Genomic DNA, 24760 nt, shown 5'->3' with positions numbered 1-24760 from the left:
TACTCTCTCTCTCTCTCTCTCTCTCTCTCTCTCTCTCTCTCTCTCTCTCTCTCTCTCTCTCTCTCTCTCTCACATAACATTGTTGTAACGTTTCCAGTATCAAACACTGGTCTCTCTTCCTTAAGTATCTTTCTCTCTCTCTCTCTCTCTCTCTCTCTCTCTCTCTCTCTCTCTCTCTCTCTCTCTCTCTCTCTCTCTGAATGAATCACAACGTCCTTGGGAACAAATGTCAGACTATGCAAACGTAACATTTCACCAACAATGGCCAAAATATTGATCTTACGAAGCAGCCAACATTTTGGACCAAAATTGCTATGAATGAAATACAAAATAAAATTGCCTTTTTTATTGTTAAGTTGATGGATTACTGGATGCGAGAATGAGTGTATATTGCTGTTTTGTAGGGAGTTTAGTTAGTGTTCTCTCTCTCTCTCTCTCTCTCTCTCTCTCTCTCTCATATGTGTATAGATACATGTATGTACAGACTGATATCTATGTATATGTATTTATATATGTATGTGTATATATATATATATATATATATATATATATATATATATATATATATATATATATATATATATATATATATATATATGTGTGTGTGTGTGTGTGTGTGTGTGTGTGTGTGTGTGTGTGTGTGTGTGTGGGCTTGAGTGCATCTACTTGACTGCACTGCCAAAACCGTCCACTGGCCCTAAGCACATTCCTGAAGCAAAAACCAACCTGTGTTCCAATAACATTCACCCGTCTTGCTTTCTTGCTCCGAATGCAAAGCCTTCAGCAAAAAAATCAATAGTTCCCTTTTTTTTCGATAATCGTTCGCTCACACGTCAAGAATCACGGACGAAAATAAGAAGAAAATCAACGAGAATAAACGGAGTACGCAGAAGTACCAACAATAATTCCGCGTGACCTTAAAATGACCATCAATAATGGAACGATTCCTAGTTCCCGGGGATCCCCGGCTATTGTTAACCTAGTTTTATTTCGGATGCACTTTTCCGATACATTCTTTCTCTCGCTGGGGTGGCCTTGAAATGCGTCATTCCTGCTGGTTGTTTTTTATTTTTTTTTTGTACTATTTCTACTTTTGTTTTCTACTGTAATATTTTTTCTTTTTCATGTATGTAAGTTAAAAGGAATCATTTTAGCTAAAGACATTGCAAGGAGCTTGAATTGATTACAGGATATTTACTGTATGGCATTTCTTTCTATACTTTGTATTTTGTAATGTAAAAAAATCTGTGGAGTGTTTTAAATTACAAAATACAAAATATAGGTACAAATTCCTTACAGCAAATGTTTTGTATCCTATTTCAACTTATTGCAATATCTTTTACCTTAATTCAACTTGCAAAACATAAAATCCTTTGCAATATAAATCAATGATTGCAATTTGAATATATTGCAATATCTTCTAACTGAAATAATTTTGCTAAACAGCAAACTCTTTGCAATATAAATCATTGCTTTCAATCTGAATATCTTGCATTATCCTTCAACACCGTTAAAACTACAACATAGTTTGACCTGACCTTGACAAAACCTTGCCTACCTTTCCCAGCCAGGTCACTAACCTTAATAGCAAGACTTTGACCTCAGTTGCATGCAGTTGCATACCATCTCTCTACACAGAGCCTTTGAATTTTTAAATTACGATGTTGCATGTCCGAAATCCAATTTAGTGACAATGTATATTCTAATTTCCATGCAATGATGTCCATTTCTGAATTCCCGACTAATTTCGGGGTGTTTGACATTGCATGCAATGTTGCTCTATTCCAGGAAGCGTGGGAGTGTTGTGTGAAAGATAGTGGTGAGTGGGGCAATGTGTTTTGGGGTTTAATGGACTGTTGATAAGCTTCTATTTGGAATTAAATGAAGTTTCACTGTCTACCTGAATATATAAATAGATAAGTTGATAAATAAAAAAACTATCTATCTATCTATGTATATATATATATATATATATATATATATATATATATATATATATATATATATATATATATATATATATATATATATATATATATCACAAGTACACCATTGGTATACTCTGCCAAATGACATCACTCATTAGCCCGAACCGTCAACCAATCACCCCACGGACGAATCACCCAGCCTGTCCAACCAACGTCCCAAATTCTCAGGCCTTAAATATTTCAACCAAAACCTTCTGGTCGATGACGTCAGAACTCAGAGCGGTGCCGGGTGGAGAATTCTAAGGCGAAATCGATCTAATGGACAGAGTACATAGAGGTCAGAGTACCTTGCGTAGCCTTGGCTACCTTCGACGTGAATAAGTTAGGCGGCAATCACTCGCCTACAAGCTTAGCAACTTAGCATGGGGCGCGCAGGCGCGTATGGAGGCGTATACGCGGCGTTGCGTCATTCTAGATTGGGATGTGGGTTGTAGGGGACTGTGTATAAATTTATAGGTGATATGCTATGTAGGTTTTATAGTTAATTCGATATTTTTGATGGGTTTTTACTGTGTATGATGGTGGTAATAATAATAATAATAATAATAATAATAATAATAATAATAATAATAATAATAATAATAATAATAATAAAATTATTATTATTATTCATTTAAAATTTCATTACAAATTGTATGGATTAAATTTAATTCATTATCTTTCCAGGCTTTTCTCATATTCAATAATAATAATAATAATAATAATAATAATAATAATAATAATAATAATAATAATAATAATAATAATAATAATAATAATATTATTATTATTATTATTATTATTATTATTATTATTATTATTATTATTATTATTATTATTATTATCATTTCATCCACGCGTCCCAACGCGTAGAAATAAAAGCGTGAATTCTGAGGCAAAATCGCATTACGCTTTCCGGGAAAATATTTTATATCTTTGATGATTTAAGAAGATTAATTCGGCGTTCCCAGATTATTTGTAATAATGGTATTTCATGCTTGGCCTATTTCCACCCTATGTGGGATTCGCGGTATTTGTTAAGTCCCCTCACATTACCGAGTTTTAATGGAACGGTGGTTGGGTTTGTTGATGTATATATTTGTATGCATATGTGTATATATATACATATAGTCTCTGAATATTTGTTTCCATTTTCATAAAAGATTCAGCCAACTGCAGCTTCATGTCTGAACACCAACCATCTTACCATCCTCTGCAGGGCTGTGTAATCATACGAATGGACCCTCCCCAATTCACTGCTGAATTGAAATCCATTCAACAGGATTATTAGCAAACGAAATATCAATTTGCTATGACGAAAATAAATTACTTCCAATCGCAGATAACACAGAGGATTCTATTGCCTTGGATATGTATTTAGAAGGAAAATGGAACTGAATTGAAAAATGAATTTGATAGAATCTACAAATAGATTGCCGGGAGTGGAGGTGATACAGAGATTGAAAGGAGGTGGAGTGGAAATTGACAATAGAAGGGTTAGTAGGATAATCATTGGTTTATTGTTGGTATAGGAAGAAGAGGTGGGCTATCTAATGTCCAGGGTTAGTCCAGGTCTGTTGAAAAGGACGAAAAATATATACAAAAAATTAAAATCATAAATTATTGGATTAGAAGAGAAAAGATTGGCTATCTAAGTGTGACAAGACTATATATATATATATATATATATATATATATATATATATATATATATATATATATATATATATATATATATATATATATAAAGAAAATCACAGAGGTATTGTGGTTTAGCCCAGAAACATTCCTTATAAGGGGAGTAAATCAAGATTAACTTCAAAATATACAAACATCACATGAATCCTTAGGACATGAAGAAGAAGAAGAAGAGGAATATCAATAAATATGAAGAGAATTAGAATAGAAAACAGTAAAGAAGGCAAAGAAGTACGATTAATACAATACATAATACCAAAATAGAGTTAAAATGCAGTGATAAGTAACAGGTAACCAAAAAAAGTAAAAAAAAAAAGACAGCAAAAAAAAAAATGACCAAGAAATTGCAAAGTCTTGGAGGAACGAACTACAGGTAAAACCCCCTCGACGAGTTGATGAAAACCCTACCTGAGGACCAGGTGAGGTTAGGAGGGGTTGTGGAGAGGTTGGAGAGAGAGAGAGAGAGAGAGAGAGAGAGAGAGAGAGAGAGAGAGAGAGAGAGAGAGAGAGAGAGGAGTCTACCTAGTGAGGTTGGAGCAGGCTAATAATCGAGTCGTCTGGATGCATGAATTCCAACAAATTTTGTATTTGCATGGTAATCAAGGGCTCTCATGGGGGTCGTATGGCCCCAGTAAGGAGTTTTGAGGAGCTCGAGCTCTGAGAGAGAGAGAGAGAGAGAGAGAGAGAGAGAGAGAGAGAGAGAGAGAGAGAGAGAGAGACGAACACACATCAGAATGAAAAATAGAGAATTTCAGATCACTTGTAGACACACACACACACACATTTCATGCAAACCAGAAAATAGAATTGAGGTTTTCACATTTGTTTATAGACACAAAAAGACACATGAGAGAGAGAGAGAGAGAGAGAGAGAGAGAGAGAGAGAGAGAGAGAGAGAGAGAGAGAGAGAGAGAGAGAGAGAGAGAGAGAGAGAGAGAGAGAGAGAGAGAGAAACCAGAAGATACAATTGAGATTTTTACACTTGCTTGTAGACACAAAACACATTAGAGAGAGAGAGAGAGAGAGAGAGAGAGAGAGAGAGAGAGAGAGAGAGAGAGAGAGAGAGAGAGAGAGAGAGAGAGAGTGACAACTAATAGAACTATCCCACAGGTACCATTCGCCCGAGAGAAGCCTAATTAAAAACTGCCCAGCCTAATGACCCCCGTGACATTTTCCAAGGGGGTCGTTGCCCCCCCGGGGAAACGTCTGTTAAGAGACAGGAAAAACTCCTGGTAACGGCCGCTGAGAGCCGATCGAGGATTTTGCAATGAGCAAAGTTTTGTCAACTTCACTTGTGAAATGCCCCTGTAATGGTCGGAGAGAGAGAGAGAGAGAGAGAGAGAGAGAGAGAGAGAGTTTTACTTTTATTTTTTGAGAGTATGTTGTTTTATATCAAGTAGGGGAGAATAAAGTCTAAAGTATTTAGCATGTAAATTGAGAGAGAGAGAGAGAGAGAGAGAGAGAGAGAGAGAGAGAGAGAGAGAGAGAGAAGAGAGAGAGAGAGAGAGTTACTTTTGGCTTTCAATATTTTGGATGTATGATTATATATCAGATGAGAATAAAATTTAATTAATTAGCAGGTTATATCGAGAGAGAGAGAGAGAGAGAGAGAGAGAGAGAGAGAGAGAGAGAGAGAGAGAGAGAGAGAGAGAGAGCAATGAATATCTCAGGGACTATAGCCTCATCATACTCAGTCAACCTACCGATCAACATACTCGATACTCACTGGTTGGTTGCCACGATACGATAATTAGCCTTTACATTAATTTCACTTAATGGGAGGCTGGTGGGAGGGGCAACCTGGTACGCTTTTCTAGCCCAGACATGAAAGATGAATATAAACAAAGGTATGAAAACAAAATGCAGTGGTTTTAATGTAGGAATGGGTGTCCTGTTGGGTGTAACACGTCTTAGATGAGGAGATATTATATTCTGTGTGGTTTTCATGAAGAGAAAGTCAGATAAAAAGTGAGATGGAGTGAGTTGACATGTGTCACGAGGTTGGTTTTAGAGAAAGAAGGATTATTTCGGTTTCTGAATGAATAAAATGGGGAAAAACACAGGATAATTTAGGTGATTATGAAAGTCAACAATCAATTAATAATTATCAAGAAACATTAAAAGAACATATCTCTAAAATCCAGTCATCTTCCCCCCCCCAAAAAAAATAACATTTATCAACCTAATCCTCTCGGTGCCAGAGAGATAAAAACTGCTCAGAAATAAAAACCTTGGAGCAATTAATCAGAAAAGAGAAAAAAAGCAAGAAAAAAAGACAAAAAGAAGAAAATAACAATCCCATCCCTGGCGAAAACACTTTAATGATCTGGAGGTAATGATGGGAAAGGTTTCGACAGTCCCCTGATGATGGGGGGAGAATGCAATCTGATTTAGATCTTCCTTTTTTTCTGTATGTTCGTTTGTTTTGATATTTTTGGGGGACATTTTTATATTCACAAAGTGTTGTTTTGATATTTTGGGACATTTTTATATTTACAAAGTATTGTTTTGATATTTTGGGACATTTTTATATTTACAAAGTATTGTTTAGATTTTTTTGAATTTTTTTATATTTACAAAGTATTGTTTTGATTTTTGGGACATTTTTATATTTACAAAGTATTGTTTTGATTTTTGGGACATTTTTTATATTAACAAAGTATTGTTTTGTTTTTTGGGTATTGTTTTGAGCTATTGGGAAATTTTTATAATTACAAAGTATTTTTTTTTATTTTTTTGGACATTTTTATATTTACAAAGTATTGTTTTGTTTTACTTATAAAGTATTGTTCTGATTTTTTGGGACATTTTTATATTTATAAAGTATTGTTTTGATTTTTTGAACATTTTTAACATTTACAAAGTATTGTTTTGTTTTACCTATAAAGTATTGTTTTGTTTTTGGACGATTCTCACATTCATAAAGTATTTTTTGATATTTAGAAATTATTGTTTATGATTTTTTTTTGGACATTTTTACAATTACAAAGTATTGGTTTGATTTTTGGGTAACTTTAACTGTAAATAAAATAAAAACTACTGAAGCTAGAGGGCTGCAATTTGGTATGTCTGATGCCTGGAGAGTGGATGACCAACATACCAATTTGTAGCCCTCTAGCCTCAGTAGTTTTGAGATCTGGGGGCGGACAGAAAAAAGTGCAGACGGACAGTCAAATAGCCATCTCAATAGTTTTCTTTTACATAAAACTAAAACAAGGATATCTTGAACGAAAAGAACGACAACATAAAAACAAAAGTAATCAATTAATCAGCAGACGTATAAAGGATCATACTCGGGAGGTTCCAGGTCAAACCAACAACCAAGTGATCAGCGGGAGCCGAAGCTTAGTTGTGGCTGGGGAATCCAATTCAAAAACAGGAAGAAGAAGAAGATCAGGGCCGTCCAATGGCGTGTTTTTGATCCCTCTCTCTGATTAGGTGACTGGGTTTTTCTTTTCAGTCCTATATTTTTTTTTTGTGATTTTTTTTTTTGTTTGTTTGGTACGTGTATTACGAAAGGGCAGGGCAAAGAGAGATTGATTTATGGGGGGGGGAGGGGAGGGGAGATAGGAACGAATTGGGAAATGGGAATAGAAGAGGAATTAAGATTAAGGATTGTGTGATGGAGAAAGAATGATTACGAAAGGGAAAGAGGTATATATATATATATATATATATATATATATATATATATATATATATATATATATATATATATATATATATATATATATATATATATATATATAGTATATGTATTTATAATATGAGATTATCATATTTTTTTAGTTTTTCTGTAAAGAAAACTATTGTGCCAACTTTGTCTGTCCGTCCGCACTTTTTCTGTCCGCCACCAGATCTTAAAAACTACTAAGGCTAGAGGGCTGTAAATTGATATGCTGATCATCCACCCTCCAGTCATCAAACATACCAATTTGCAGCCCTCTAGCCTCAGAAGCTTTTAAGATCTGGCTGCGGGTAGAAAAAGGACGGACAGAAAAAGTGCGAACGGACAGACAAAGCCGGCACAATAGTTTTCTTTTACGGAAAACTAAAAATTGAAGATAATACCTAATTGACAATGATTCAAATTTAATATTTTCTAAATACTTAAGAGGAATATTCCTCGCATTACAATAAATTACCTTTCTGTGTAATATTACAGATTACATTTGCTTAAATCATAACAGAATTTATTTTTTTAATGTCTAAAAGAAAAGAGAATTCATGGTTGCATATAATTATTTTTGCCAATTTAAAAGGTCCTGGAAAACTCTGATTGCTCTCTAAGCATGTTTACAAACCTCTTATTCTCATGCTGAGAGAGAGAGAGAGAGAGAGAGAGAGAGAGAGAGAGAGAGAGAGAGAGAGAGAGAGGTGAAACTATCAAGCAACAGTAGAGTGATAGATATTTTTGCATCGTACTTTATTTTTGTTTCTTATTTGTTTTATATTTCTTGACATTAAGTTTTTATCTATATTCAAATTTGAATAAATATTAGCTAATATTTCATGTATCAATAAACTTTAAATAATATTTTTTTCGTTTTATAAATTTTACTTTGAAACTGATATTGTATAACTGAATCCATTTAAAAATTTTAATTGCAAATTCGATGTTCTGCAATATTTCGTAGTTTTTCAGGTCAAAAACTAAAATTTTAAATATACTACTTCATTTTTTAGCTTCTCCCGAAAAACTATTTGCTTGCATCGTTAAATACTCCATTTTCTTCCTCCTCCCAAAAGAATATTTTTCTTGCTCAAGACACCCATTGTTTTTCACTGTCCAAGTAAGATTTTTTTGCTTGCAAGCACATATTTTCTCCTCATGTTTTTGCAGTTGGTGAAGGAAGCTGAAAAATTGTTAGTAATTATATATATATATATATATATATATATATATATATATATATATATATATATATATATATATATATATATATATATATATATATATATATATATATATATATATATTTACAAAAATAAATAGTTTTGAATTTGATTACATTAAAAAAAAATAATTTTGAATAATGATTGCAATAATAATAATAATAATAATAATAATAATAATAAATAATAATAATAATAATAAAAAATTTCTAAAGGTAATATGAGTTGGACTTAATAATAATAATATTTTTTTGATAAATGAAATAACACTGATAAAGAAAAAATAAAAATTGAGAAATACAAAAAAAAGATTAAAATGAAGAAGAAGAAGAAGAAGAAGAAGAAGAAGAAGAAGAAGAAGAAGAAGAAGAAACAAGAAGAAGAAGAAGAAGAAGAAGAAGAAGAAGAAGAAGAAGGCGGCGGCTGTGAGCAGTAAAATCTGCATAAAAGAAAAAACTAGACATATATCTTCCAGCCAAGTGCTTGTCGCTTTTCTAAAACCGTCGAGGAAAGGGGGAGAGAGAGAGAGAGAGAGAGAGAGAGAGAGAGAGAGAGAGAGAGACAGAATAATTCTGGAAGGAATCTCTCCTCAGAAGGATGAGAGTGGATAGTTTTGTACCTGTTAGGTTTAGAGATTATATATATATATATATATATATATATATATATATATATATATATATATATATATATATATATATATATATATATATATATATATATATATAAAAACCTACAGAGATAAAAAGCTATCTAATTTTATTATGAGAAGGTTATATATCAAAATTTCAGTTTCATTTACCCATAAATTTTTGAAATATCTTCTTACCAAAGTATCTGACAGAAAATAGATTCCTTTTCGTATAAAAAAATCTATTTCCAAACACAGCCACTCATACAACAGACCTCTCTATTATTTGAATTAAGCAACAATGTCTGGTCAATATCTGGAAGGGTTACCACTGGCGGAAATACCGTGGCTACTCTTACGGGTATAGGCGCCAGGCACGCAACCTCACTCCTAAATTCATCTCGTTGAATTTTTCAACACACCTTACGAATCTTGCATGAGGAATGATGGGTTACAATGAGACCTGATAAACCAAGAAGGGAACCCAGTCATTATATTACCCTGTTCCCTTGACCAACTTTTGCTTTCTTACAAAAAAGGAAATCATTATTACGAAGAATACAATGAAGAAAAAATCGTATCATTGTCCCTGGTTGTAAACAAGAAGAGACCTCATTATAAAGAAGTATAATGAGGTCATGAAAAGACTCGATATAATGAGGGGAATATGATCACGTGAATAATAATGAAAAGAGAAGTTCTGGAGTCTGGAAATATTCTATTCAGTTGAGGCTGTTATGGAATCAAATTGCTTTCATTAGAAAATAATAGAAAGTTCATAACGAGAATCTCTCTCTCTCTCTCTCTCTCTCTCTCTCTCTCTCTCTCTCTCTCTTTTTATCATATTTGTTTTCATTTTCCCAAACAAGAGCATTAGCCAAAACTAGTTTGTACATTTATTTAAACTGATGAAACACTGACTCCCTTCAGTTTCAATAAAATAGCATTAGGTTCATTTTACTGATATTAATTCAGACATTGGTCTTAGTTGCTAATTATCACATTCAAAAGGGAAGCAAAGTTTAGTTATTCCAATGTACAAATTTCCTTTGTTGACTGTGAGTGGTCAAGTTTTATAAAGTTTTTCAATGTTTGACATTGAAATTTTGCCCTTCCTTTGTGTTCCCAGGATCTAATGCTTTTTTGGATTGGTAAAATTATATATATATACATATATATATATATGTGTGTGTGTATGTGTGTGTGTATGTGTGTTGTACATTACAATTAGCAAGACTTTGTCTCATCTTTGAATGTGGTAAATAGCATTTAAGAGTAATGTCTGAAATGCTACTGGTAAAATGACTTCGATACACTTTTTATTAAAACTGTTTTTGAGCAGTTTAAATATATACATATATAATATATATATATCTATATCTATATATATATATATATATATATATATATATATATATATATATATATATACATACATATATACAGTAGTTCGCTCCCAAGTCAGAATCATACCACCCTGACTACGTCAGCCTTTGCGAGGTATCAATTCCTGACTCAGTCCATAATCTTGTTTGGGAGCTGATGAGCCGGGCCCTGCCTGTGAGCAAATGTGTTCCATAATGCCCTCCGTAATCCGGGAGGCGCTTTAGGGCATCAGAACCCAAGCCCTGGGGATTACGGAGACGTGGGTGGTGGTGGGGGATGGCTCTCTCTCTCTCTCGCCATATTGACGAAAAAGCAAAGGTCAGTCCGCGCTCTCGAGAGATGCGAGCAGATCTGTGGAGGCAGGATATTGAAGGATGAATTTGCCTCCCACTGATTTTATTTCTTTTAATTATGTGGCTGTATGGGAAGGAGTTTGGGATAGAAAATATTGTTTTAATTTGATATTCATTCTTTTATTTTCTGTTTACCATCCACTGATTTTATATCTATTAGTTATATGGTTATGGGAAGTAGTTTGGGATGCAAAATATTATTTTAAATTGATATTCATTTTATCATTCGATTATTTTTGATATTTTAGTAGTTTTTCAAATTCACTTAGACTTTTTTTTAATATATTATCAGATTTTATTTTAAACTTTTGCTTTCTACTTTTTAACAAACAAATTCATATAATTTTCCTAATTTTAGTTTTTTTGTAAAAGAAAACTATTTTGCCAGCTTTGTCTGTCCGTCCGCACTTTTTCTATCCGTCCTCACATCTTAAGAACTACTGAGGCTAGGGGGCTGCAAATTGGTATGTTGATCATCCACCCTCCAATCATCAAACATACCAAATTGCAACCCTCTAGCCTCAGTAGTTTTTATTTTATTTAAGGTTAAAGTTAGCCATGACCGTGCTTCTGGCACCGCAACAACACACGCCACCACGACCGGCTGAGAGTTTCATGGGCCGTGGCTGAGAGTTTCCTTTTTTACTTGTTTATATTTTTTTTTCAGAATAGCAGATTCGTAATGTCAACTTATTAAAAGGAAAATTCTCTGATAAATCTTTGTTCATACATGAAATTTCTTATATATTTTTTTCTGACTCGGTTTTAGGACATGAAGTTTATTTAATATTTCTACCTTATTCATTATCTATTTAGGCTTCCATTTAAATCTCCTGTTTAGCAAATTTTCCTGACCCTTAGATAGACCTGGCTTTCATTTCTTTTATTTATATTTCCTGATGGATTTTACAATCCATAATTCATTTCATTATGTTTCATATTCACATTTTTCCAGATTACGTTTTAGTGATGATAGTTTTTCATATTTAACTATTTTTCAGATAAATTACAGATGCATAAATAGTAATACCTTAATTATGGGCAGGCTTGATAGCCAATAGAGGGATAGCAGTGGTTAAAATCATGTATAAGCCTATTTGAAAACAAAATATTGGAGTGAAAATTTGCCATTTCGCATCAAAGGCCAATCATCTATTCCGGGAAATATTATTATGAAGAATATAATTTGATTTTGTACGGATGCAGTCTGGATAATTAGATTTATATATAAATATGTGTATATATATATATATAATATATATATATATATATATATATATATATATATATATATATATATATATATATATATATATATATATATATATATATATATATACAGTATATATTGATAGTCAGATGTTCACATTAAAATCTTATAAACAAGTAATTCATGCAATTTTACAAGCATTCATAAATCCTTATTCAAATAATAAATATTAATGTTAATAAATATCAATATTGAAAGGTTGAACAGAATAGAATCTGTAACATACAAATCACTTATCTATCCCTGAGCCTAACAAAACGAACATTCTTAGACAAACCACACAAAGAAACTGATATATAACAGAAACAAATAATTTGTTTAAACTTCCCTTTAACTTTGATAAAAAAAAATAGTTTTTTTTACCAATTGTTTTATCAACAAAATTTACACACAGAGTATAACCTTTGCAACAGAGGAGTGAGTGTAATAGTGTAATAGGCAGAACTAGACCTTTAATCCTATATCTGACAAAGAATCCCCTTTGTCAAAACTGACAATGAACTTGCTTGCACAAATGATTCAAAGAAATCGTTAGTGGAGAAAAAAAGGGGCGGATTGTGTTTGTAAATAGTTCATTGAACCAGGTGTTACTGGACAATGGAATTAAATTATTACAATAAACAATTGTTTTTTTTTTTTTTTGCTTAGCTGATGATTCAGTGCGTGTCGTTTTGACAAAGAAGATGAAAGAGTTTAATTATTTTGTTAAAGAGACCGTGTTTTTTTATCTTTCCATGAATGTGGTTTTATATATATATATATATATATATATATATATATATATATATATATATATATATATATATATATATATATACACACAGAATAAGAAACACAACTACTAGATAAAAAAATCAGTAAATATGTCTAAATTTTACTTTAATTTCAGAGAGAGAGAGAGAGAGAGAGAGAGAGAGAGAGAGAGAGAGAGAGAGAGAGAGATTCTATTCATGAAAAGCAAACGCTCTAAATCAGAAAATTATTCCACATAGCTGATGACGTACTGAGAGAGAGAGAGAGAGAGAGAGAGAGAGAGAGAGAGAGAAATGAGCGCATGCAGTCGATTTAGGAGGACCTAATGTCTCCTAATTTGCATCGCCAAGGTCATTAGGAACCTGAATCATGTGGGAATCACACTTTAAGACTTGTAAATCTTCGCTGGTGGGTCAAATCTCCAGGTTTCTGTTGGGACGTTTAACAGAATAATGTTTTGGATATTTTGGCGGGTCTTCTATTTCGCGGGAAGGGAGATATATTGGCGAGAATTATATTTGGCGAATTTGGGACTGTATTTGTACAGGAATTTACAAATTCCCGTAAAGATTTACAATATATAGTAATGTGTACAAACAGTTTTTCCCTGGTATTTAACAGAATAATGTTTTGGCTATTTTGGCAAGTCTGTTATTTTGCGGGAAGGGAGATATATTGGCGAAAATTATATTTCGCGAATTTGGGATTGCATTTATACAGGAAGTTACGAATTTCCTGTAAAGATTTATACTATATAACGTAACGTGTGTCCACATATTTATTTCGGATCGCTAAATCGCGGAGGGAGGTATATTGGCTAGAATTATATTTCGCGAATTTGAAATAAAACTTATTTTTCTCTATGTGTAACAAAGATAAATTAGTCAGTTATTACAAATATTTTAGAGTAAATATATATATATATATATATATATATATATATATATATATATATATATATATATATATATATATATAGATAGATAGATAGATAGATAGATAGATAGATAGATAGATAAATAGATAGATATACTGAGTCTTATATATTGATTCATATAATTTTATTGTATCTTAAAGTATACACAAACTAGTCAAAACTACCTATACAATACATCCATATTTCCATTTTGTAATATTTTTATTATGAAAAATATTGTGCGTTTGTATATTCTACCTATAATAACCTATATATGGCATATTCTATAAATTGGTGGAAAGTATCATTCAATTATTATATGTATAGATAGTTTTCTGTAAAGAAAACTATTGATTTGTCTGTCCCTGCACATTTTTGTGTCCGCCCTCAGATCTTAAAAACCACAGGCTAGAGGGCTGCAAATTCATCCATCCTCGAGTCATCAAACATACCAAATTGCAGCCCTCTCTAGCCTCAGTTTTGATTGTATTTATGGTTTAAAAAAATACAATCGTGCGTCTAAAAAAACAGGCTGAGAGTTTCATGGGACGTGGCTGAGAGTTTCATACAGTACTATACACCGGAAAACTCATTTGCGCAAAACTGTAATGTTTTTGACTAAGTTTTAGATATTTCTAAGTCAATGGTGATTTATATAGATTTCAATACATTCTTTTTAGATGGTGATTATTAATTTCTTCGCATATGACACTATAGGTCAGTTATTGTTTAATTTATGAGCTTCATTGACACGTGCCAAAATATTACAACCATATTCCCACCCCGTCGAAATAAAAAAAAAAAAAAATAACAGGAACCATTTGTGCAAAACGGTACAGTAACCACTTTCCCAAATACATCAGATGCAGAACCCACATTCCCAAAATACACCATCCACCCTCTCACACCCCCTCCCCTCCCCTCACCCCTAAATCAACGTAGGATCCAGATAACCGAACGGGGACCCCATTTCTTTAAACTGCCCAAATTGGGGCTGACCAGCCCAAACCTCTGACAGCGTAGGGGTTCTGTTCTGAATTCTTTGATGTCCACCACTCTGGGACACAGGCCAGCCAATCTGTCGCATATGCAACCCAGTGGCCTGTTCAAAAAGATAGCTTATCCTCTCAGGGTCACAAATAATAAACAAATAGAAACAAACAGGAACGCTAACAGGTAAACAACGGAGGGGGGAGGGGGCGGTTGCCCCCGGGATGGTGCGTTTCGACTGGATGGGTTTGTGTTCCACTGGGAATTATATGTACGCGAGATAATCCAGGTATGCAATTAGCTCATTTTCGTGTGTGGTAATCTGTTTGTATTATCAGAAAGGGATTCGACATTATATATATATATATATATATATATATATATATATATATATATATATATATATATATATATATATATATATATATATATATAATTAATTGTTTATATGCGAAATATTGTGTGTACATAGTTTAAAAGATAAGTTTTATAAGGAAGGATCGAAAATGAGAGCCCCTGAAAGCGAAGACGTCACGTCCCGTCTCGAAATTTCACCAGTACCTTCAATTTGCATAATTAAATAAGGCGCTGCGCGCAGCTACGTAGTAGTGTCTTAGTTACACACAGAAAGGTTAAATAAACGGATACATATTTCTTTTTATATAATAGTTTTTAGGTTGAAATGTTAGTTTTTATAGATTTAAGTTTACCTAAAAAAAATAATAGCATAAATAAAAGTGAGGTTTCAGTAGAATTATTAATCTATCACTGAAATATATTTCATAAATTAACAATAATCAGTTTGAGAATTATTCTATGACTGATTTACATCTATCTGTCGCCACTCACGTAACAATTTACCGGCCCTGAATACCAGTTATCAAAAGGGGCATCTCTTCGTATCATTGCAATAGCCACCATTAGAGCTTACTGTCAGTGCCAATCTATTTTGACGTATTAATACCATGCAAACGCATTAATAGCATGCATACGTCGCTTCCATTGAATTATCAGACGTCCCGAACAAATTGCAGAAGAGATAAGTCCCTTTTCCCTAAGCCAAAACGATGATTAAAACCAAATATGGCGTTTGTTTACTAAGTGGCAACTCGTCATCAAGGGTTGCCAGATATTGCCAGGGCTGGAAAATAATTGCCCCTAGGTAACCGTGTCCGGCTAACAATAAACAAACTGCGATTGCTGGCGTCCGTTCCCAAAGTAGTACTCTCTCTCTCTCTCTCTCTCTCTCTCTCTCTCTCTCTCTCTCTCTCTCTGATGCACGTATTCACTGGCTGGTAATTAATCATAGCTGGTATTATATGGCAATTCTGGCCTGACAGCCGCTGAGAGAATATATATCATTTCTGAGTTTAGTAAATAACTACCTACCCGCTCTCTCTCTCTCTCTCTCTCTCTCTCTCTCTCTCTCTCTCTCTCTCTCTCTCTCTCTCTCTTTCTAATGCAGGACCTGAAACAATTTTACCATTAATGTTTTTGATAAATTCATGTATGAATTTTGTACTTGTAAATTGACCTTTTTGAAATCTCAAATTCTTTCATATATATATATATATATATATATATATATATATATATATATATATATATATATATATATATATATATAAAATGTGTCAAATAACATAAAACAAATCTCTCTCCCACTCTTTCTATTCAAGAATAAACAAACTACAATCACTACCTGCACTCATCTAAATAATCACAATTATCATCCACCTCACTCTTCCGAATAATCTCTCTCTCTCTCTCTCTCTCTCTCTCTCTCTCTCTCTCTCTCTCTCTCTCTCTCTCTCGCTTCCTGGATTATTCTCCCTTTATCCTATTTACCCCAATTCTCTCGTTCCTTAATTATTTCCGCTCTTGTGCACCTTTTCATCCGCCTCGTCTCTTGTCGTCTTAAAAGGCTTTTTGCCTCGGGCGAGGGAAGAGAAGAGAGAGAGAGAGAGAGAGAGAGAGAGAGAGAGAGAGAGAGAGAATGAAAACTTAAATGAATCAGAGAGAGAAAGAGAGAGAGAGAGAATTGGAAGTAAAGTGGAAACTGAAAACGAAATGAGAGAGAGAGAGAGAGAGAGAGAGAGAGAGAGAGAGAATGGAAGTGCATGTAAAACTTAAATGAATCAGAGAGAGAAAGAGAGAGAGAGTGGGGGGAATTGGAAGTAAAGTGGAAACTGAAAACGAGAGAGAGAGAGAGAGAGAGAGAGAGAGAGAGAGAGAGAGAGAGAGAGAGAGAGAGAGAGAGAGAGTATAATGTAAACAAATATAAAGCACACACACAGACAGAATCAGAGAAAAGTAGAAATCAAACCAAAACGAAAAAAGAATGAGAGAGAGAGAGAGAGAGAGAGAGAGAGAGAGAGAGAGAGAGAGAGAGAGAGAGAGAGAGAGAGAGGAGAGAGTGGAGAATGCAGAGAAGAGAAGAATTAAGAAATGGCAAATAACAGAAGTCAGAAGGGAAGGAATAACGGGAAGAAATTGAGTAGAAGTAGACAACAGAAGGATTTAGGAAACAGAATAAAGGAAGAAGACAGAGAAAGAAGAGAGACAGAGAGAAGAGAAAGAGAATAAAAGGAAGGAAAAAAGAAGGAAATAAGGACTGAAGAGGATTATGGCTGTTTGGCATTGGTGATACCTTCTGATGACTTAAAGAGGTCAAAGTCTCGAGGTAGAAGTTCTACCTCCCCCTTCTCCCCCTCCCCCTCCTCCTCCTCCTGTAATATATGTCCTCCTCGAGGTAATCCTCAGAGGTAGTAGCCTCCGAAGAGGGTTCTCGAGGCAAAGAGAGAGAGAGAGAGAGAGAGAGAGAGAGAGAGAGAGAGAGAGAGAGAGAGAGAGAAAAGGAGAAAGTGATTTCCTTGTGATAATGAAATTTTATATGTATTCTCTTCTCTCTCTCTCCTCTCTCTTTCTCTCTCTCTCTCTCTAAACATGATATATATATATAATATACTGGAAAATATAAATGATTACAGCTAATAGAAATAATATAAAACAAAATGAAAATACTTCATACACATATTCATACATAAACACACACAAACTAGCGAACAAACACAAACATACCCAATTTAATATAAAAACATGCATAGTGTTCAGTTTGGGAAAAAAAACTGGATAGCCATCAACAGGACTTTCTCTTGAGAGAGAGAGAGAGAGAGAGAGAGAGAGAGAGAGAGAGAGAGAGAGAGAGAGAGAGAGAGAGAGAGAGAAATTAAAAGTCCCATGATAAATAAAAACATGAAGAGGGGATAATGCACTGGAAAAATAAACATGGCTAATAGAAAGGAGTGAAGTGAAAACAAGCAAGTGTCTGGGCAAACACTTTTAATATGGCAAACATGCGAATAGTGTTTAGTTGGGGAAAAAATTAGTTTTCAGTTGTGAGAGAGAGAGAGAGAGAGAGAGAGGAGCATTGAAAGAGAGAAGAGAGGAGAGAGAGAGAGAGAGAGAGAAGTGAAATAAAACTGAAATTATACAAAGAGAAAGAGAGAGTGCTAATAGTTTTTTCTGGAAAAATCACTAAGAAATTAGTTTTGTTGAAGAGAGAGAGAGAGAGAGAGAGAGAGAGAGAGAGAGAGAGAGAGAGAGAGAGAGAGAGAGAGAGAATTGGAACATTGAAAAGGAATCAGAGAGAGAGAGAGAGAGAGAGAGAGAGAGAGAGAGAGAGAGAGAGAGAGAGAGCATTGCAACACTGGAAAGGAATCAGAGAGAGAGAGAGAGAGAGAGAGAGAGAGAGAGAGAGAGAGAGAGCAAGAGAGAAAGGAATGTAAAAAACGAAAATAAAAGGAACATTGAGATGAAAACGAAAATAAAAGGAACATAGAGAGTAACAGAGAAAACAAAACTGAAAAATTTAAAGAGAGAGAGAGAGAGAGAGAGAGAGAGAGAGAGAGAGAGGTAATAACAAGTTCCAACCACTTAGCCTGATGGGTTTGCCATTCGTCGAGATTTAGAAAGAAATTAATTGGAATGAAACACGAGTGGTTTGCAAAGCTCTCCAGTTGCAAGTGTCAAATAATGGAGAATTTCTGTAATGGCTTTGCAACGCCAAATTCTTGCAATGATTTCGCATCGTTGATTTTATGCGTGGGCTGGTGATGTACTTTGGCGTTGCTTGGCACTGATCTAATTGCTATTCATGTCTATAATGTAATTTGGTCCAATACATTCCTTTTTTATTATTATTATTATTATTATTATTATTATTATTATTATTATTATTATTATTATTATTATTATTATTATTATTATTATTATTATTATTATTGTTATTATCATTATGTTATATTCATAATGTAAATTATTATTATTATAGAGTGGTTTTATTTCAAATGTATATTAACTATAAAATATCCTATGATATTCCTTATTTCTGTTTATTATTATTATTATTATTATTATTATTATTATTATTATTATTATTATTTAAGATCTACTCACCCTATTCCTACTAACTATCATTTTTACTATCACTACCTCAAAACAAGCAATTCTGCTATCATTACCATCACTACTAACAGAAATGATATTAAGTATCATCATCCTCTGTGTCAATGATGATGATTCTGAAACTCATAAACAGAACAGTCAAATAAACAGACAGATATTTGGTGTGGTCTGGCTCGGCTCACCCCAACACTGTACTTAATTGAAGTGTCATATTGAGTCGTGTGATGTCCTGTTGTGGGGAAGGTTGTAGTGTGTTTGTTTTCGAGGTACGTGTTTGTACGTTTGGGTAGGTTAGACAAACAAACACTGTTTTTGTGTAGGGTTTGATGTCTACCTATATTGTTGGGCAAAGTACATGTTCATTTGTTTGGGTAAATTAGACGAACAAACATTGTTTTTGTGTAGAGTTCAATGTCTACTTTGATTGTTTTTAAGCTACATGTTTACTTGTTTAGGTAGATTAGGAAAACAAACATTGTTTTCGTGTAGGGTTTATTGTCTACTTTGATTGTTTACAAGCTATTTATTTGTTCGGGTAAAGTAGACAAACAAACATTGTTTTTGTACAGGGTTAATGTCTACTTATATTGTTGAGTAAGGTACATGTTTATTTTTTTTAGAGAGAGAGAGAGAGAGAGAGAGAGAGAGAGAGATTCCTCCTGTGTGGTATCCTTTGTCACCCGGGGTACTATTGTCCAGTGTGGGGTCGGGGGCGGGGGAGAGGGAAGAATCTGTCAACTATCTGGAGTAACAAACACTTTACGATAATCGTCAAATTACCCGCGGCAGAAATACTTGACTCAGCTACCAGACGTATGATGTTTTCAGGTCAGGTTTTTTTGGGGGATATTTCTCCTATAAATGTACGGTTTTAAAAGATGGAATTGTCGAACAATTATGAAATAAGGATAAATTGTTATGGTTATTAGTGGAAAATTGATTGATAATTGATTTAAAAGAGTAAAATTAACTTTAAGTTGTATTAACAAGAGACGCTGAGGAACGCCGGCAACTCGGATGCCAGATGTATGATGTTTATTGACGTATCCACATCGCAACTGATAACAATCGTTTAAGACTTAAATTTCTCAATAAAAACTAAATTAACGCTCATTTAAAGTAATTATATACTCATTTATCCCAATGAATAACTCTAAAAACCAAGCAGAACACAAAAAATAAGCAAAACAACAGCTTCAAAAATATACAAGGCAAACATATCGTACACACACGTACCCCGCTTAAATCCATTGGTCACAATTGTGCCTCAATGTATCCTCGTATTACAAAGTGCGTGGCATTCACGGGGTGATCCTTTTCGACCACAGACTAAGACACAACATCTGTTTTGGGATGATCTCTTGTTAGGAGAGCATTTGGGGCTGAAGCCGTGACAAATGGTGAGAAAAAGCCTGGGTCTGTTGACATTTTAAAGGGTTGAACTAGTGCCCTTATTTTTAATTTAGCCTTTTTTTTAATTTTCTTTATTTTTTTTTTTGTCTTTTTCTTTCTTCTTGTTTTGGTGCAGCTCTAGAAAGCTGTCAGGTTACCGAGGAATATTTTAAATCAACGTGGTAAATGATGTATGGCTTCGAAACTATTATTATTATTATTATTAAATCAGTGTCTCAACTGATTATTATTAAATTATTATTATTATTATTAAATCAAACTTATTAAACTTATTATTATTATTATTATTATTATTATTATTATTATTATTATTATTATTATTATTATTATTATGCAAAATATAATTTTGTCCAAAATGCAAAAGTTTGTAAAAGATTAGAGACAGCAAAAAAGAAATAATTATTGATTTTGATAATTTAGAAATATTAATGAAGTGGTAGCATGAACAGTTAAAAAGTAACTGAACAAAAAAAATAGACACATAAATAAATAAACAAATAAGATAATAATTTGGTTCATAAGTTATTTAACCCATTTACCAATAAATCAAGAAATTACTGGATAAGTGCATAAATAAAAAAAAAAATAAATGTGTAATAAATGAATAAATAAATAAAAGAAATATGAAAAAGTTATTCGAGGCTCTGTAAACCTATGAACATGAATAAAATAGAAACAAAATAGAAAACTCACATGATAAAATAAAACAGAAACAATAAAACTCATAGAAGGAGAAAACAATAAAGGAATTTGAATGAAATTAATGACCATTGCTTTGTCCCTTCGACAGCAATTTAATTAACGAGGTACAAAGTGAGTCATTTGACTATTGACGTTGGCTTTCTTCTCTGCAACCAAGAACGGCAGTAGAATTGCTATAAAAGCAGAAGCCATTATCTCAAATTAATTCAGCTTTTATTAAGCGCAGACTGCTTTTGTTTTGTTTTGTTTGTTTGTGTGTGTGTGTGTGTGTGTGTGTGTGTGTGTGCACGCTTGTTTCCCTGCCATCACTCAACGACTGTCTATTGTTTTGAAGGAAAGGAATTTTTTTTTTTTTAATAATCACTGTGAGCAGTTTCCCTTGTTCTTTTATGTAAATTCCCGACAGTCTCTTTTAAGGAAATGTTATTCTTTGGTGACAAGGATTCTTGAATTCGTAGTTTAACTAACAAAAATCTAATTGAATGTGTTTCAAACATTAGCAAAAAAAAAAAAAAAAAAAAAAACCAGGGCTTACATTATTTTCAGTTTTTACATAATATGTTTTTACAGTTAGTTTACTCCAGGTAAGAATATAGAAAATATAAACCAGCTGAATATTTGAGTTTTTCCTTAAGATTTTTTACAAACTGTTTACTTCATATATGAATATAAAAATACAAACAGCCAATTCAGTATAGGAGTTTTTACCTGGGATATTTTTATAATCTGTTTACTCTGTCTATAAACTGAAAAATACAAACAACAAAAATCAATCCCATCTCACTTTACAAAATATCACAAAAAGTGACAGACAGAAAAAAATGAAAAGAAAAAACATAATTGTCTTTGGGCATTGTTAAAAAAATGATAAAAGAAAAAATGAGAGGGAAAAAAAGACAGAATCTTCTTTGGTATTGTTTTTGTTTTTGTCCATGAAACAATAGCATTGTCCTTGCCATGTTGGGAGTCCATTAGTGTCCTTTGTGCCCCCAACAAATCATTGTTTTTCTTATGCTAATGCGACTGCTTTGTTTCTTCTTCAGATCACCAGCCAGCTCTTCTCTCTCCCCCATTCTTCCTCTCCGCCCCTACCTCCGACATCCGCCACCTCCACCACTACATCATCGACGCCATTTTCATCACCCACACGATGGAGGAGAAGACAAAACTCCTACTGAGGAACTGGTGAGGAACGAGGCGCCGGCATTCCTAGGCTTGTGATTGGTCGAGTGCCGGCTGATTTACCATTCTGAGTGACGCAAGGAGGTATTATAATTTTGTATATTAACATCCTAGTATTGTTTTTGTCCGCTTCTCGCTTGGTGTAAAGTCAAAATGCCCACAACTAGTTCCTGAACTGTGTCAAAGTGTAGTTAAGTCACCACACAATCCTGCTGAACTTTGTCAGAGTGAAGACGAAGCCTCTGAAAAAGTCTGTCGCCATTTTTGATAAAGTCCCAACGATGACAGCAAAGTGCTCTTGAACTCCGCTCAAGTGTAGGTCAAGTCTTTTGAAAGAGGTTGGCCATCGAATTAACGTTGTGAATACCATTAAAAGCTGACATAACCCTCGTTTACACGCTAATGATTACTTTGTGATAGTTCTTGAAGCTTTAGACAAAAAAAAAAAAAAGAAAATCAGCCAGCATGACCGTTCAAGCCAACACGTTCTGGCTGCTGCTGACAGCTGCCCTCCTCAGGCTGAGCGCAGCCACCGAACTGCATAATAGCCTCATCAACTCCACCACCCTGGAGATCAACGAGCCCAGACGGGAAGACAAGGAACGCAAGATCAAGCACGCAAGGCCCAAAGACCCACTGGTCGTCCAGACCAAGAGTGGCCTGGTGAGGGGATTCCGCGTGGATGCGCTGGACAAGAACGTGGACGTGTTCCTGGGTATTCCCTTCGCCAAGCCTCCCCTAGGAGACCTGCGCTACAAGAAGCCGGTGCCCATCGACCCCTGGCACGGGATCCTCAACGCCACCAAGCAACCCAACTCCTGCGTCCAACAGCCTTACGAGTACTTCCCCGGGTTCAGGGGCGAGCAGATGTGGAACCCCAACACGGAACTGTCAGAGGACTGCCTCTACCTGAACATATATGCGCCGTCGCATCTCAGAGAACCCGGAGCGGAGCCCCAGGAGATACTCGTGTGGATATACGGAGGAGGCTTCATGGGCGGCACCATAACCCTCGACATCTACGACGCGGACATCATGGCCGCCGCGAACAACTTCATTGTGGCCTCGATGCAGTATCGAGTCGGGGCCTTCGGCTACCTGTACCTGGACATCGAGGACGCCGCTGGCAACCAGGGCATGTACGACCAGGCCCTGGCCATGAAGTGGATCAAGGACAACGCCGAGTACTTCGGGGGCGACCCGAACCGCATCACGCTCTTCGGGGAGTCTGCCGGAGGGAGCTCCATCACGATCCATCTCCTGTCTCCCGTGTCTAAGCACCTCTTCGACAAGGCGATCATCCAGTCGGGGGTTGTGAACTCGCCCTGGTCCATCATGACCAGGGAGAAGGCCTACGACATTGGCATCAAGCTAGTGGACGACGTCGGCTGCAACTCCACCATGCTCAGCGAGCGCAAGGACGAGGTGATGGAGTGCATGCGGAGAGTGGACGCAGCGACTATCTCGGTCCAGCAGTGGAATAGTTACTACGGCATCCTCCAGTTTCCGTCTGCGCCCATTGTGGACGGGGCCTTCCTTCCGGACGAGCCTCTGGAAATGGTGAAGAGGGGGGAGTGCAAGAAGACGCAGCTTCTTCTTGGATCTAATAAGGACGAAGGTAAGTCAACTGTTTCTATTCTTCCTCTTTCCATGTCAACATTCAGTTGTTCATCTTCTGAAGTGGTATAGTCAGATTAATCTGGTTGAACCCTGCTGTGTCCATTCCTCCTCTTTACATTTTAGTATTCAGACGCTCATCTTTTGATCTGGTTAGATTAAGCTGGCTTAACCCAGCAAAGGCTCTTGCTTAAAGGCTTGAATTGGACAAAGAGGTCTAATTTACACCTCAGGATTCTGGCTTACCAACAGGGACGACCATCTTCCTGATTTCCATTTAATCTTATAAACTTACTCAGTCTAGCATTTCCTTTTGCCATTCTCCTCTTCAAACCCTTTAAAACTCTCTAGTTTTTCAAAAATGATAATGATCATAATAGTATTATTGTTAATGTTTATATTAAACATTAATATGCCATTTGCTACAAGAGTATTTGCATAATATTTGCACACCACAAACATCCGCTGAGGTTGAGCAATCCACTCCATAAAAGGTCCTCATCTCCAAAGCTTACGTTC

General features: G+C 34.7%; 1 protein-coding gene across 3 annotated transcripts in view; it reads left to right on the top strand.

Annotated features, from left to right (window-relative positions):
• LOC136856160 (acetylcholinesterase-like) overlaps positions 1-24760 on the top strand; it is a 143304-nt gene that overhangs the window by 99200 nt on the left and 19344 nt on the right. For 2 of the 3 annotated variants that reach the window (XM_067133830.1, XM_067133829.1), the window contains one exon: positions 22486-24242. In XM_067133830.1, coding sequence (XP_066989931.1) covers positions 23090-24242 — 1153 coding nt within the window. In that variant the 5' untranslated portion in view covers positions 22486-23089. Of the gene's footprint in view, positions 1-20589; positions 20728-22485; positions 24243-24760 lie in introns of those variants that run through there. The other variant, XM_067133831.1, reaches the window with a different exon arrangement.

This window comes from Macrobrachium rosenbergii, chromosome 34, assembly GCF_040412425.1.
Source record: "Macrobrachium rosenbergii isolate ZJJX-2024 chromosome 34, ASM4041242v1, whole genome shotgun sequence".
Taxonomy (NCBI): domain Eukaryota; kingdom Metazoa; phylum Arthropoda; class Malacostraca; order Decapoda; family Palaemonidae; genus Macrobrachium; species Macrobrachium rosenbergii.
This window is presented reverse-complemented; position numbering and strand designations above follow the sequence as displayed.